The sequence below is a fragment of the Dysidea avara genome, chromosome 9 (genome assembly GCF_963678975.1).
Source record: "Dysidea avara chromosome 9, odDysAvar1.4, whole genome shotgun sequence".
NCBI classification, from domain to species: domain Eukaryota; kingdom Metazoa; phylum Porifera; class Demospongiae; order Dictyoceratida; family Dysideidae; genus Dysidea; species Dysidea avara.
Genome location: NC_089280.1, coordinates 29,198,363 through 29,215,499, shown reverse-complemented (window position 1 = coordinate 29,215,499; position 17,137 = coordinate 29,198,363). Strand labels below are relative to the sequence as shown.

At 38.4% G+C, this 17,137-nt stretch overlaps 1 protein-coding gene across 3 annotated transcripts in view; it reads right to left on the bottom strand.

Moving 5' to 3' along the window:
* Positions 1 to 9,874: 9,874 nt before the first annotated feature.
* LOC136267165 (DNA-directed RNA polymerases I and III subunit RPAC1-like) overlaps positions 9,875 to 17,137 on the bottom strand; it is a 37,713-nt gene continuing 30,450 nt past the window's right edge. For all 3 annotated transcript variants that reach the window (XM_066062253.1, XM_066062255.1, XM_066062256.1), the window contains exons 6-12: positions 12,431 to 12,565; positions 12,323 to 12,372; positions 12,139 to 12,271; positions 10,636 to 10,755; positions 10,514 to 10,581; positions 10,108 to 10,156; positions 9,875 to 10,054 (exon numbers count right to left, since the gene is read on the bottom strand). In XM_066062253.1, coding sequence (XP_065918325.1) covers positions 9,930 to 10,054; positions 10,108 to 10,156; positions 10,514 to 10,581; positions 10,636 to 10,755; positions 12,139 to 12,271; positions 12,323 to 12,372; positions 12,431 to 12,565 — 680 coding nt within the window. In that variant the 3' untranslated portion in view covers positions 9,875 to 9,929. The remainder of the gene's footprint in view (positions 10,055 to 10,107; positions 10,157 to 10,513; positions 10,582 to 10,635; positions 10,756 to 12,138; positions 12,272 to 12,322; positions 12,373 to 12,430; positions 12,566 to 17,137) is intronic.

Below are 17,137 nucleotides of genomic sequence, written 5' to 3'. Positions count from 1 at the left end.
TTCCATTTTGAACTCCATTTGCCCGCCCCTCACCACCCACAACCCCGAGTTCAAAATGGAAGAGGATGGTATAAGGGTGAATTTTTAAAATGGAAGAGGATGGCATAAGGGTGAATTAGGTCATATAATGGGCTAAAACGTAAACTAGCTAACTTTAATGGAATTTTACAATATGAGTCTTCATCCAACTCCACGAAGCTGTACAGCCACATCCAGCCATCTCCACACTGGCCAGAGCTCCACTATCAAGCCCTCGGATTGCTCAGAGGGCTTGATAGCAGTGGAACCTGGCCGATTTTGAGAGTAAAATGTGATAGTGTGTTCATGCTGTTTGTGGTGAAAAATCAAAACTGCTGTCACAGGCAATCAGACTGGTTTTCAGTACTATTAACTGGGCACCTGAGGTTTTTTAGATTTAGCACACCATCAACTTGTTTAGCTATAATACATTAATTACACAAGTTTTTTTGCTGTAACTATGTAGTCCTTTTTGACTGCTCTATTAGATCATCTATATCTTTGTGACTGCTTAAGTGTTTCAACCTAAGGTGACTATTCTAATAGCGTTTCTTGTTCTTGAAATATAATGTAGCTATCTATATAATGATATTTTTAATTCTTTTATGCAAGGTTGCAGTTCCAGTGTCCATTTCAACTCTGCCAATTATGCTGGAATTATGCTCAATGTTTTTACTAGGTTATTATGTTTCAGATTATGCTGGCATTATAGGCTGGTCCCTAGACACCATACATGATTATAATTATGTGACAGGACTAGTGACCTAAACTAACTGCAATGTATATAATATAGCATGTATTAATCTGCTGATTTGGCAACCTACGTACACAGAATAGTGTGCATAAACTATGAAATCATTATTGTGACATCTGTGAGGAAGATGATGCATCTCACTGTTGATGGGAAGTCAGCAAATTTGAATTCTTAATAACTTAGTTAGTACCAAAAATACCAAAAATACTAATTCAACCACCCTATTGAGGGTGAACACCAATTTGGTTGATAGAACATACTGTAGAATAATTATGATGCATGCACACTGCTGATAATGTTTTCTCTAGATTTCAAAAACACCAGCACACACAAAATGTGACCCGGTCTGCGAAAAGGGGTCTTATAGCGTTTTCAATTGCATGTACTTGGCAACCTGTAACTTGACTTGTGAATGTGGTATCACCCTGAAAGTTTGTCCCCTTATACCCCTAACATAGCACTATGGCTTGGTGTAATATGAAGGTGATAGGTTGAAAACATGAGGAATTATGATTAGTCAAACTTGACAATTTGGAAAGGCTATAAGACCTCTTTTCACAGACTGGGTCACAATTATGCACACATAAAGCAAGAAATGATTCTTATAGCCATTTAAGCATTGCATAGTTGTTCATTTGCAAAAAAACTTGCTTACATTTGGTTTGTATAAAACATACTGTATGTTGGTTGTGACATCAATAACCTCATTATAAGTTATCAATGACCTCATTATGCGTGCATGCATGGCTTTCCTGACTATGTAATATTTGGTTTCCTTATTGACACATTTGTGGTTTCCTTGTTTAAATGATGGGTTTATTTGTTTGCATATTACATCAGTTGTGAAGGCATGTGTTGATATGCAGTTCCTGTACTGCGTTACTAGAAGAATGCAGTCATTTCACTATAAAATGGGACTACTTTGATGTCTAATTTTACATTTAACCTTTAAGAGTTTCTAATCATGGAAACTGAATTGAAGATTTTAGGTGCAGCATATGGCCCTAAAGATGTGACTGGGCAAGTCAGAAAAATGAAAAAAGAACAAAAGCTTCATTTCCATATAACTAACGAAAAATTGGGAGGAGATCCTTGGTCTGGCAACACAAAGACTCTTGTTGTTGTGTACAAGTGTGGTGGCGATATAAAAACTGCTATATATGAAGAAGGAGAATGCTGTAATTTATCGGTAAGTCAACAAAAAGAAATTACGAGTCGAGTAGACACTGGTGATCATCTCAGTAAAGCTCAACAAGACTCATCTGATAAAACAGCAGGCACTAGCCATTCCCTGGTCATATTAGGAGCAGCATATGGTAAAAAAAATGTGACAAATCTGGCAACGAAAAAAGTGAAAAAGGATGAATTGCACCCTGAAGGTAAATTTAGTGTAGCAGCAATAAATGATAATTGGGGTGGAGATAGTTGGAATGGGCATAATAAGACCCTGGTTGTGGTCTACCAATATGATGGCTTACCAATGCTTGAGGTAGCCAAGGAACGGTCGGTCATGAATTTTATTGCCTCACCACCCTTGTCCATTCTTTGTGCTGCTTATGGGAAACTTGATGTGACCAACAAAGTTCGCAGTCTTGTAAAGAATCGTGAGCTTGCTTTCACGCCATCTAACGAATCATTGGGTGAAGATGGCTGGGAAAAGAATAAAAAGTCATTCACTGTTGTGTACCAGTATGGAAAACAAACCCCAAAAACTAGAATAGTAAGAGAGGATGATGGCATAGTGGTTCGTTACGAAAAAGCTGATGATGACTCACTGCCAACTAACCCTGAAACTCTTACTATCCTTGGGGCATCGTTTGGAATACACAATGTCACAAAACAAGTCAGAGACTGTGTTAAAGATAATAAGTTGCAGTTAACTATAACAAAAACACTTTTTTTTGGTCATGACCCATGGAAGGGTGTAACAAAATCGCTAGTTGTTGTGTTTGCAAATGGTTCCAATCCACCACGGATGAACATTGCGGTAGAGGGCGAAGAAATGACAATAGGTAAACCTGCTTTTCGCTACACTGATCTTACAGGTACCAAAACCTTGCTAGAAAATGGCAATATGATTGCATTGAGTACTGTCAATGGCAAATATATTACCTATGACAGTGAAAATAAGCTTGTTGCCAAAGAAAAATTCCCAAATGATTCGTGTGCCTTGACCATTCTAAACACTAACCAGCACAGAAGTACCTTCATAATGTTATGTAAGAACAAAAGATATGTTACGGTTGATGGCTCAGAGCTCAAAGCAAATGGTAGCAAGCCGGAAGATGCTACTGTATTCTCTGCCACTATCTCTTCGAAGGGAGGTCTTCAACTGGCTATAAAAGCTGGAACATATGTCTGCTTTCATTCTGATGACGGGGACGGCAGTATCAGAGCAGACTGCAGTGACCAGCGTTGTGCTTGCGCTACTTTTGGTGTTGCCTTCAAGAAAAACAAGGTTAATGATTCAGAGGTAGAGGTGAAGGATCAAAACAAGGTTGACGATTCAGAGGTAGAGCTGAAGGATGTATTGAATGTCAGTGATTGTGAAAAAGCTTGGTATATATTTGTATGGCAACTGACAGGAGGCTTTCTCGAGGCAATTGGACTTAGCCCTTTTATTGTCATAGGAAGTCCAAGACCGGCATTTTATGAGCTCATAAAAAGCAAACGAGGAGTCGTGCGCCTTATACAAGATTTGGTGGAAAAGATTCAAAATGGACTTAGCACCACTGGAAGTCTCATCTCCGTATTACTTACTACCATTCATGCTCTGTATGAGGAAGGAATTCTATGGACTGTATTTAAATGGATGCTGATAGAGACTGGATGGGTTTTTATAACCTGGGCACTGGGTATAATTCTTGAATGCATCTTCCTCCCTGAAGTTGAAGCAGCTGAATTGTTTGCTGGTTTTACTGTATGGGGAGTGCGAACAACATTAGCTGTACTTGACTTGGAACATTGCAAATTATAATACTGACAAACTTTGAATTTTTGATAGAGTATGTAATACACATAATAAGCACAGTTTTATATAGGCTTTTATGCAGGTTTTAGAAATTATTGTAATGTACAATTTTGTTAGTGCATTCTTAAATACAGTAGTGGCTAGTTTGCTTTGGATACACATTACCTGCTCTGCGAAAATGGTTCTTATTGCCTTTCCGAAGTTTCAAGTTTGACCTTTCATAACTCTAAAAGGCAATTAACCTTTCTACTTGAAACTACATCAAGAAACCAAACTTCAAATTGACACCAAACTTCAAATTAATACCTTATTTAGATATCAAGTTATGGATTACCAAATTCAGTGACATAATTGGAAAGGCTATATATATAACCTGTTTTCGCAGAGCTGGTCAGAAATATTTATCTTATAGTAGTGCAGTGACGTAGTTATGGCTATGTATACCATATCCACCCCAAAAACACCTTCGCTGTAGAAAAAGGCGCATCCAAAAAACTACAGGTACCTGCATGTAACCCAATGTAACAACAGCTCAGTTGTAGAGAAAGACTTCATGAAAGTAAAACTGGTAACTTAAAGAGCTGATATCTGGAGCGGCCAAGAATCAATCTTAATCCAACTAACTATATAATTACTATATAAATCCATTCAAGAATTCCTTGGTCGTAAAATAAGTTCACCAATAAAAGTAACTGGCCATTGAAATAACTGATATCTGAAGCAGCCAAGAATGAATGTTGATATAATATAGCTAACTAATTGAAATTAACAAAAGGATCAACATTTAACTGTAACTGTGTTCTACATTCACTCTTGCTGCATCCTAAATTGATTTCTTTTAACTCTAATTGGCTGGTAATTTGGCCACCTTTTTTACTAGTCAGTGTATAGAGCAAAAAAAGGTGGCCAAATTATAAGCCAATTAGAGTTAAAAGAAATCACTTTAGGATGCAGCAAGAGTGAATGTAGAACACAACTAAAAGATAAAGGTTAAATGTTAAACTTTTTGTTAATTTCAATTAGTTATATGTGACCGGATTTGCGAAAAGCGGTCTTCCACACACATCCAATTTTGACAATTTGTAACTTCAGATTGGAAAAGGCTATTGACTTGAAATTTGGTCACAAGTGAGCACCAACATCGGTTAATAAATGTAGAAAATTTCAGGTTACATGGTACTTGAATACCAAGTTATGGTCTCTCAAGTTCATGGTCTCTCACGTTCATGGAATTGGATGTGTGTGGAAGATCCCTTTTTGCAAATCCGGTCACATATATCAACATTCATTCTTGGGCTGCTTCAGATATTAGTTCTTTCAATGGCCAGTTACTTTCATAGGTGCACTTGTTTACAGCCAAGATGTTCTCGCATGGATTAAAAACTTTGGTAATTATATAGTTAGTTGGATTAAGATTGATTCTTGGCCACTCCAGATATCAGCTCTTTAAGTTACCAGTTATTTTTACTTTCATGAAGTCTTTCTCTTCAACTTAGCTGTTGTTACATTGGGTTACATGTAGGTACTCGTAGTTTCTTGGACGTGCCATTTTTTACAGCGAAGGTGTTTTTGGGGTGGATATCACTCATTTTTGTCAGTCAATGATAGCAAGAGTTAATAATATAGTATTAACTCTTGGTGATAGTCTTACTGGGGAGCAACATTAATTGTTTAAAAGGTAATTTTAGGAAAATGAGCAAATAAAATGTATAAAATTATCTTGGAGAGTCAAACATGCACCCATTGATGTCATCTTGTTTAACAGTGTTATAAAAAGGCTTATACATTACTGACTGTTTTGCTACATTTTGAAGTATGAATTTACAGTGTAGAATAGACAGAGTGTTCTATTAGAGTATATAGATCTATCTTTACTGCAGTGCATGACATTCATTTACTATTTACAAAATTTTACATATCTGTGGCAGGCATCTTATGCTCAAACGTAAGCTGGCAACTGGGTGCCTACAGTTACTACGCAGCTAGATATGCATGCATATTTGTTTATGTATAGCTGAATTCACAATACAGACAATTTATTGCACAAGTACTGGTGGTACGATGCAATGCTTACCAGCATGCAGCTACAGTGGTCTCACTTAGTTAACTCGGAATGGCACGTAATAACCTCAGACTTTTCCCTCAGTGATTATTGTGCCATTCCTCAGGTCTCTAAAATAGTGAAGATATCTGGATTGTGCAATAACCTATACTTCTTTACTGTCTTCTCCTATACACTGAATGTGTTGTAGTGGATGTAAGACCAGGATTTGTTCTCAAAGTGATCTCTCATTTCCCACTGATCTGTCTGTATAAAACAGTACAATGCCTTATAAGACCATAGCAGAATTTGCTGCTGTTGAGATCTCCAAATCCTTCTTTATAATCTTTCCACTTCTTATCTTCAAAGTACTTCACTCCACCTTTAATATTTCTCTGTACAACCATCCATTCTTCATCACAGTCCCTGTCACAGTGATCCAGCTCAGTGTTAAGGGTGATCCATTACTACAGATAGACACTAAGTGGTAGACATCAGAGTGAACTTTATAATGTGGCAGGTCAGCAAGATCACAGCAACTTCTGATGGTTGGAGTACATTTTATACACTGCTGGTAACATGTTATACTGATGGAGAAGGTTATCACATTGTTGATCAGCATTTGTATATAGCCAGTAGTGAGCTGACTAGTATGAGCAGTACGACTAGTTGACTCTTCATGTCTACTATACTGTATAGTTGATCAGTTAATGTGAACTAGCAGTAGTTGATGTTACTTAATAATTATTTATGTTAACAATATTGCTGTCAGTTGAGCTAATGCCCACCAACAGTTATGTGTTGTCATTTCATCTCCCACTTTGTTAGTGGGCACAACAATGATGTCATTAGAGTAACAGTTGGTGTTTGGGAGTTGATAAGGCATTACACTACAGCTATCCTTTATAATGTATGATAAGATAGAAGGACTTGATCCATTCTTACTACAATTTGTGCGTAGTATTGTATGAATATATCAAAGCCATGATGTGTAGTATTGTGCGTAGTATTGTATGTTTCACCTGGCCACTACTAAATACATGCATATGGACTCTTCAATGTGTCCTATTTGTTTCACCTGGCCACTACCACATAGGTGTTGACTGGGATTAACGCATCATGGCTTTGATGCTTTAATTTCCATGGATTGATTGCAGAGGCACTTCTTGTACCGTTTTTTCACTTGCAATACTGCGCAGCAAATGGAACATATGTATAGCTGAAACTGAAGCGGAATAGCCACTTTACATTTCAGTAAGTGATATATGTAGTTGGGACACACACTTAGTCTTAATTTCCAAGTAGTGACTGGATTGATTGCAGAGGCACTTCTTGTACTGTTCTCCACTGTATAATGGGTGGAGCATAGCTGGAAAATGAAGCAGAACGATGTTTCAGTAATTGGTAGTTGGGGTATGTACAGGTGTTCAGTCTTGTAGTTATTATTCGGTCTGGCACCATTCTTTCCTTTGATGCGGTATGTGATGATTCACCAGTAAAATCAATTATGAACAAGTTTATTAATTGAATGAGCACTAGTATAGCTGTGGTGTAGATGACATCACTTGTTGCATTGCTTTTAATTTCTATATATTCAGATGTAAATTAATAATTTCCTTATACTTGTTTACTATAAACTTCTACAAAACTGAATATCCTACAGACTCAGGAATTGGTCAGTACGAAGATTTTCTGATGCTTAACCATGCTTTATGCAAAACCTTCTCATGATCAGATAGTCATACTATATTACAAGATAGCTGCTACTAATTAGTAAGAATAAAGTCCTTCTATTTAATCACACATTCTGTACATCATGCAGGCTATAGCTGTAGTGTAATGCCTCATCAACCCCCAGACATCTGCTGTTACTCTAATAACATTAGAGTTGTGCCCACTAACAAGTGGGAGATGATATGGGAGTGGACAATTCTAAAGATTGTTGAAATTGGCTTGTTGTGTCAGTAAGAACTTTCAGTTACAGAACTACCCGAGTCCAGAGGACTACACAAATCAACAATCTTTAAACAGCTCATTGTAGCAGCTGGAACAGAACAGTGAATACTTATGATCATGACAATTTCAGACAGAATCTTTTCCAGTCTGACCCATAGACAGGCCTGAGTCAAATATCCTCAAAATTTAGCCCAAAATTCTTTCACTAATAAATTTTCACCTATTATGCCCTTCAGTTAGTAACATTTCTGAAACATTTAAATCAGTGAATGCTCTATTAGAGTATTTTCCATTAAAAAGTGACTGTTCTATTAGTGAGTATTGATCTATGCATTTGAGCAGTTTCCACTGACTGCTCTGTTACGCCACCCCATATATACCATCATGTAGTGGACTGCATAATACATTATTATCTCATCCATTTCATTGTACAACACCTTACATCATGTACAAACACATGCATGCATGTAATAGTGATATTAGCATGACCTGATATACTGCACACCACTTGACACCTAGGGTAGTCATGGGTACATTTTATTATTACCCTGACCACATCTGCAGGTGAGCAATGAGCATGAGGCAAATTATACCATGGCCACAAGGCATTTTCCATAATACATATAATGTGACCGAATTTGACACAAGCTTAAGGCTTCAACACACAACCAGTTTTATTACTTTGAAGGATCATAACTCAATGTACGTAGGAGTATGCAATTGCAAATGGTTTCAAATTTTGGCCTGTAATTTCACGATGTTATGGAAGAATAGTGTAAATATTAGGTCAGCTATGGCTGGTTAAAGTCAGAGAATTGGATTTGTGTATATACATCTATGTATTTCAAATGTTTTGCATGGTGGTAGAAGCCTTGTTTTGGTCTTATATATATCAGCCTTGGTCATTTATGTCTGTAGCTATACTAGTTATACATGCTCTGATAAGGAAGAACGGCTTTACCAGTTATCATGCGGTTACACCACTGCATATGTACATACTTATAGTGTTCCCTGTAAGATGAAGCAGTTCTTAGCTGACTGTGGTGTGTACATTATAGGTATTACATATTAAACTATAATTCCCAGTACAGTATAATAGCACTGTGGCTATCACTGAAGCCATTACAAAGGACAACTTGCTCAGTGATCTGGCCTAATCTAGATACATTTTACTGAGGGACAAACTGTAGTTGTTTTATTCATATCATTATTGTGAGGATCCCTTCCCCACACACATGCAAAAAAACAATAGAAAAGCACTGGTAGGGCATAAGTGATTGGTGGTTGGTAGGCTCTGTATTACCTGAACAAACCTGCGTGCATTTCTAACAGATTTGTTTCAGAACCTACCTAATAAAGTTGTTATATGCTTGAAACTACTTTCTAGGTGCAATCGTGTACAGTGGCCATTAGGCATGACAGTAATCTGTTCTTTAATACAAGTACAACCCAGACTGGACTGAAATAAGCAATAGTATAGATAGCTAGCTATGTGACTCTATGCAACATCAAACTTAACTTAATTACTGTGTAGGACTGCATCAAAATAGTATACATTATGTATACAGTGGAACCTCTCTAACAAACTCTCCAAATTAAGGACACAATAATTATATAGAAAAAACCTCCATCATAAGGACAATACTTTTAGTCTCAACAGGTCTGTCTGGCTCCATAATTTATATTTTTGAAAGAGGGGGAAACCTCTCACAATTGAGAAAATCATCAATTTAACCATATACTGCTGCTGCCGTTCTGGAATAGTATTCGTCTACTAGCTAGGGTTTGCATAGATCAACCTGTCAATGACTTACCACTCAAGTCCCAGGAGTAGAGGAAAAGGCATAAATGTAAAATTTCCCAGTTTTAGTGTACGAGGGTCCGCTTGGATGGCTTGGTGCATTACGAGGGATTGCCTGACAATACATACATGCCCAAATCCCAAGTGGCCATGGTATACACAGGGGCATGCATAGCAGTAAGGGAAAGGAATGGAAGTAAGCCCCAATATTCCATTCCTGACGTGTAATAGCCTCCCAACGTGTGGCAAAAAAAAGCTGAATATGCAGTGAAACCTCTATGGACAAGAAAATTGTGTCAGATTATCGAGGTATTTTGGATTATTATCGAGGTGTCAGATTAGAGATTTCACTGTAATATTTTATGTTTCAATTGTACTTAGGCACATATCATGTGTTTGTTTGCTGCACGTAATCTAATTTCTTTAGTTTCTGTTGACATTTCTCCTTCAGAATCTTAACTGCTTCTAACACTAGTTCCTTGGATGACAGTATCCCTGTAGACTCCACTGTGACTACGGAGGCACATACAAGTAATACAATTTATAATGTGTAGGCCTTCACTAACATATAAAGTGATCGGCTTTCTTTCCTAACTTCACACAGTCTTTCAAATCCTATACAAAAACACAACATGATAAGTGTTGTTGAAAACTTCATGACCAGGAGGGAATTTGCTGACAGGAAAATTTGCTGACAGGAAAATTTGCAGAGTTCAGCAAGTAGTTGAACAAATACTTCAGTGAAACCTTCACTACCGATACACATCGTGCTAGAATCACATCATTTCTAAACTAATAGAGAAAACATTTTCCCTAAACATACACTATGTTGAAACTAATAAAGTCACTTATGTTGTTCTATTGCTTTAATAATTCAGGGTTTAGTTAATAAAGACTCCACAAGACTTCCTCTATTTATTTAAATTAAGGCATTTCTTCATGCCATAGTACACAATACATTTAGATGGTTACCTCATGTCTCAACACTTCCCTACTACTGGTGTCACGACGACAGTCAGCTATATAAGCTTCATCTTCACCTGATAATGACAACAAAAGAGTAACATGATGGTCATATGAAGGTGTTTATATACCTTCTTCATTCTTTATCCCTATTACTCCCTCTGGGAAACACTTTTTCAAGCGGTGGGCCATCATCCCTGTTACTCGCTTGGTGAGGGTAATGTCAGGTAACAGACGATAAGATGCTGTGGCTGAAAATACAGTAAAAAATGATGTTGAATAATCCGCTGTCTTACAAGGCTATCATGCAGTACAGTAGTACTGTATATTAGGGATCGTGGAGGTTTGGGTTTTTCTGGTCAAAAAAATATCTGTAAATTCTTCATGACTAAAACATTGTATGATCTGTTTTACTTGTGATTTACTGCATAATCTGACAATTCTAGATATTGTACAATGTCGGATTACAGAGGTGGCAACAACCTCCTTAATCCAACAAAATTTATGGCTCCCATTGAGCGTCAGAGTAGAGAGGTTTAACTGTACTGAAGGCACTTTTGGGCTTGGTTATACCTAACCAATACTGCCAAGGCACCAGGATGGTATTTTGGGGTAGTGTTACAGCTGTTTTTCTATTATTGTCAATCAATTAAATGCTTTGGTTGCTTAAAAATCATTTTCTGTGATTATTTTTAATGCTGCTTTTATTCTCTGTCGGATTACGGAGTACAGAAGTGTCAGATTACAGAGGTTGTTTTTGAAAAGTGTTGACATTTTTGTCGGATTAGAGAGGATTCTGGATTACGCAGGTGTCGGATTAGAGAGGTTCGATTGTACGGCCCTAAATGCTGTTACAAAATTAAAAAAAAAATTATTTAATGGAATTTTTTACTGACCTGCCAGCCTGGTGTCTTTAGGAAAGTGTAACTTCCTTCAGGTAAGTGTAACTCGATAACGGCAAAGGCTACAGACTTGATTTTATCACTACTTGACATTGCTCACCCCAAGACGTGTCTTTTGGCATACCGCAGTACGTACAATGCACAGATCATGGACTTACCTTTGTCCTCCATTTCGTTTAGCTGACAGCCCAAGGTGTCAATTCATGGTGGTACGATGTATGGCTTCTCTACGTTTGTATATTGGAATTGTCCGTATTTTCTGTGGCGACTGGATTGATTGCAGAGGCACTTATAATACTTTTGTTCTTCGTTTGTAAAACGGGATGAAAATAGGTGTAAGCGAAGCGTAATGGCCACTTCACTTTTGAGTTAGTAATTGATAGATGGGACACACGTTCAGACAAAAACATTGCCTCTGGTGCCATCCTTTCTTTTGATGCGATATGCGTGGGTTCACCAGTCATAATAATGTTACACAAACAGGTATAAGGAAAAATCAGGAATTTTATGTTCGATTTGGGATCATAGAAAAAAAGTAGGGAGGTCGCCTACACCTGCAGATATACTAGTGGACACTACCCTCCTTATACTTGTATAATTTTAAAATTAAATAACCATTAATTTTTGTTTTGAACTGTGTACATGTGTAGGTGTGGTAGCACCAAGCAAGTTGTAAACTTACAAATAGCATTTACTATACAAACAGCATATTTTTCTTTTGCTATAACTTACCAACGGGAGAGAATTTTGCATGATCCTGACCAATACCCTTTACACAGTGTAGCTCAGCATCAATAGCTTGACCTGGCCTCAACTTGGCTACCAAAATGTCATCATGAACTGGACGGATCTCACGACCATCAAACTAAACGGTCAAACCATCAAACAATCACCAAATGATATTAGAGTGGTAAACCTTCTTAGCTTGATCTCCAATTGGCACCCACTCGAAGTGTGACGTTTTAACTATTACAACAAATGTTATACTTCAAGAAGCAAACAATTAACATTGATAAGGTTATACCATGTGCATCAGTATATAGGTCAACCGGTCTGCTTGCTCCTTCTGGTGGCTTAGGATTACGCTTGCAACGAACCTTCAGTTTCAATACTATCACCTTCTGCTCATCTGGTACAGGCCACTCAGCCTCCTCATCCACTACAGTAATAAAATGATACTAATGAATTCAGCTGAAAATTTACAATAGACATGTACATGACCAGTGATCTATCACGATACAAAACTACGTAGCTATTACTGTAGATACACTGTAGATATACTGTAGATATACTGGTGGACATTTATTCCTAGCAATAGCTGAAGTAGGCAATAGCTGAAGTAGGGATTAAATTTCCACTATTATATAATAATATGCAGGTGTAAGTGACCTCCCTTGTTTCAATACTATTTTTACATGATTGTAATCTTTTGGACTTGTTTGTTTACATTTTAGAAACATAATTATGACTGGTTAACCTGTGCATGCCACATAAAAAGAAAGAATGGTGCAGACATATTGTAAAATAAATTTTGGATCTGAACAAGCATTACAACTATCAATTGCTGGGTGGGTTTATTTTCAACTATGTTCCAACAGTGCTACAAACAAATAAGACGAGAAGCACCTCTGCAAGCAGCCCAGTCACTACAGAATACATGAATGCGAGTCAGCATTGGGCAGCCATAATACATTACCACAAATTGACACCTTGGTGCTGTCAACAAAGGTACACACATGTGCATTGTATGTACTGCAGTATGCCACAAGGCACCTGTTGGCTGAAGACATTAACACTGAAAAAATCAGCCCATAGCTTTAGCCGTTATTGAGTTATGGAGGTCTGAAGATATCAGGCTGTTACCCAGGCAGTAGAAAATTCCACTGAATAAAATAGATTACAGTGCCTATTGGAAGCATTTTGGGTCGCACTAAAGACATTTTGGGCTTGATTATACCTAACCAATATCAAAGCACCATGAAGGTATTGTGAGGCTGGTTTCTGGTCAGCACTCATTTTGTGAAATAGTACAAACCTCTTGTGATCCCTAATATACAAAACTACTGTACTGTATAATAAAAAGCTTACGGACTTTAGGGAACTGGTAAACTCAGCTATACTGTTAATTTACCAAACCATCATATTTCTGTGATTGCACAATTAAAATATGAGTACACATGTGTACGAGGTAACAAAAATATATCCATCACTTATGCATTTAACTAAACTTGGTCTACATAACAGTGTAGTCGAGTTGTTTACCAGTTTCCTAGACGCCTTAAGCTTATCATAAAACTGTGAATGGAGGTAGTAGCTGGTACTTGAATGTAAAAAAATATTTGTCACCCACACAACTTAATTGCATTGCGCATTCAGTTATTCGCAAAATATTGTATTGTATTGCAATTACAGAACTATTGCTTCTATCGGTGACTACAGAGCTGTTAAAGATAGATGCACTCTTTCAGGTATATCAAATATCACAAATTTTTGGAGACTATATGTGAATGTGACTATTTGTGTTGGCCATTTATGTAAACACTATACAAGTTACAAGTATGGATCATCACACAGATTATTATTCCATGCAAATACACAATAAAATCTATCCCAAGCTGTGCAAGAAGCAGCGGTCTTTAAGGTTTTAAAAGGTTATAAAATAGAGTTTAAGAAGTTAACACCCAAGTGTATAGAATATGAGGCACTTAACACAACACCGTGAGCCCACACTTATGGAGGGAAATTATGCGTAATTCCCATGACAACACAGTCACATGGCAACACATGTACACTTTGTTGGTTGCATCATTTCGGTGACTTCTGTCTAGTACTTAGTGAACTACTAGAAGCGTCATGGCGGAAGTATCTCTTCAACCGGAAGATGTGCAGGGTATAATTACTGGGATAGCAACACACCCAGAAGCCATGGAGTCGGTTGCGCAACTCATGCGCATAGCTCTCAACCAGTCAAACTCCCGAATAGATACAAATTCTGGAGCCAACTCAAGCACTATTTCGGGACCCAACTTAGGAGCTAGTTTAGAAGCCAACTCAGGAGCCAACCCTCAACAGCCTTCCTCAAATGGTAAGTTGTCTCATTCTTTTTTTTCTTGCTGGGCTAACATCCAATTACCATGTTCGAGACGCCCTACATCTCCACTATGTCGTACCATGTTGTGCATAGGGTGAAATTACTTCATGCGGTCTTTGTAGTTAGAATTATTTCTGGACTTTTTCTCCACGGACCCATTATTTAATTATATATATATATACTTTAAACTCTAAGTTAGGTGGAGTGGTCCAGCATGTATTGACCCCCTTAGGTGAGAAATTAGGGGAGTCTTCACTCTTCCTATTAAGGGTATCTAGTCCCCCCTCATAGGGATCTTGGTAATGCTTCCCTCTTGTATCATCCTCAAAGTTCCCTGATTGAGCAGTGTTCTTGGGTGAAAGCTTGTAAGATGATCCACTGTCACATTCCAGTCAGTACTCCCTGGTCTTAGGGACACGTTAGCTCTTGGTGAGTGCAAATCAGCGGTTGTTCAACTGCTGAGGCAGGCGGCACTCCACATAGCTATCAGTGAGCACAAGTACAGCTGTATTCCTTGGTTGTTCAACTGAGGCAGGTGGCACTCATAGCTCTCAGTGAGCCCAACTTCAGGTCCACTGGTGTCCTCTCACCGAATACAATTCACAGGCAGCATTTCTCTGCTCTCAGTGATTATCGCATAGCTGTAACCTTGTCAGTATAGTTACAGTTTTATTTCATTTTCATTTTACTTATTTTCTCCAGTAGGCACACACCCACCTATATTAAATACTTGCGACTTGCTTACTCAGACCATAGATAATAGAGTACATAAAAGGGATAGGAAACGCAATAACGTGACGTCACAAAATACGTACATTTCTATTGGAATTCCGTGTATTACGTCAGGAACATACTTGTTACGCTTGCTGCGCTTGTATCAAAGAGAAACAAATTGTTGTAATGACAGAATTTTGTAACCAACGACTGTGAAACTTCGCTACAGTGAACTCAAGTAATTAATCGAGGGAACTAGGATGGTACCAACCTCCAAGGAAGTTATACGCAAAATTAAAGGAGAATGAAAGTGAAAAAAAAAAAAAAAAAACGGCCCAAAAATTACTTTAAACCACTTAAATTTCTTCGTAAATATATTCTATCCTTTTAACTGTGATAAACCTATTCCTTACCATTTAACAGAGGGAACCAGAGGAAATATCAGAGCAAAACAGGAACTGTTGCTTGAAGAAACGACTAAGTATCTTCCATTTTTGCCAAAAGTTTAAACCACCTTGCAGTACAACGCAATGGTAAAAGACTGTGTTGGTGACACGCCTAGCTTACCACAAGATTCGAAAGTGGAACCGGCTATAAAAGAAGCAGTATGGACAAGGCAAGAAGGTACTATGAGCGAAAGTATAACAGCATGTAACAATCACGGTTAATGTGATGCGCTTTGTTACAAAATCTACAGTCTGAATTCTCTCGCCAAAATCTCTCACAAAGGCCTAAATACTTGCTGTAGTCTGTTGGATTATTATTTACGCTGCTTAGAACACTAATTCCTATGCTTGAGCACAAAACTGTCTTGTCCTTTCAAGTCACGCATAACGGAAATCAAACCGGAAATCGCTTGTGTTTCCTATCCCTTTTACTCTATTATTATCTATGCTCTGACCCACCCTCATGAGGGCACATGTCTTACAATCAGTGTGCATATCTACATGGATTACCATGGTACCTACATCCAATCCTCAGTGGGCATACCCCAGTTACAGCAACTATGCCACGGAGCAACTCTTGGAGAGGTGCAACCTAGTTAACTCTTAGTGAGATAACTCCCAGCAGCACCTGTACCCCCCTCCCCGTACCTGTAGTCCAACAACACACCTCCTTACTGAAAGCAAAAGAGTAGTAACCTTAAGTTAAGTACACTGTTACACATTTGTCAGTGTTGCTGTATGAATTACTAACAGACAGTTGGTTACAATCAGGCCATGTTGCTTACACTAAGCAACAGGTCAGACAGAGCACAAAAGGACCCCCAACATCCACAGGTAACCAACTGGTAAACCTCCCTCCACCTGCAGACTTATTGGAGGCCAACATAAGGCAAATTGAAGCAGGGGGATATCAACCTATTTCCAGCTCTTATGTGGAATCTCTGGCAAGAGACCCCCAGCACCACAGCTCACCCCTAGTGTCAATAGCAGAGGGACTTCCATCCCTCCCCACCAATCTTATCAAGCAGGTACAATGGGGGAGACTACATTGGTCTTGCTGACCTCCCCCTTGCAAGGGTAATTCCTGTACTATTCCCAAGAGCATGAAGGGCCAAGTCGTATTGCTAGATATACGTGATGTTGTGTATTCCAAACACCTACCCCAAGACATTCAGACTTGGGCGCAACGCTTTGGGCTGTGCTCAGCAGTGGTGGCCAGCCACACAGAATACCTGACCTCATGGCACATCAGTGCAATATCGCGCGGTATTCACTAAAGTATCTCTGGCCCTCCTGGGTCATCTATGACATCAACTACCGCCAAGCCAAAGTCTGCCCAGGCTCATCCTGGGCTAACAGCCCGTTCACACTAGCACGATAGCACGGTTCGGTACGGCACGGTTCGATAAAAAGTGCAGTGTGAACTGTCTCGGTACCGTGCCCAACTGAGCCCAACCGAACCGAGCCAGCTTGCTCGATA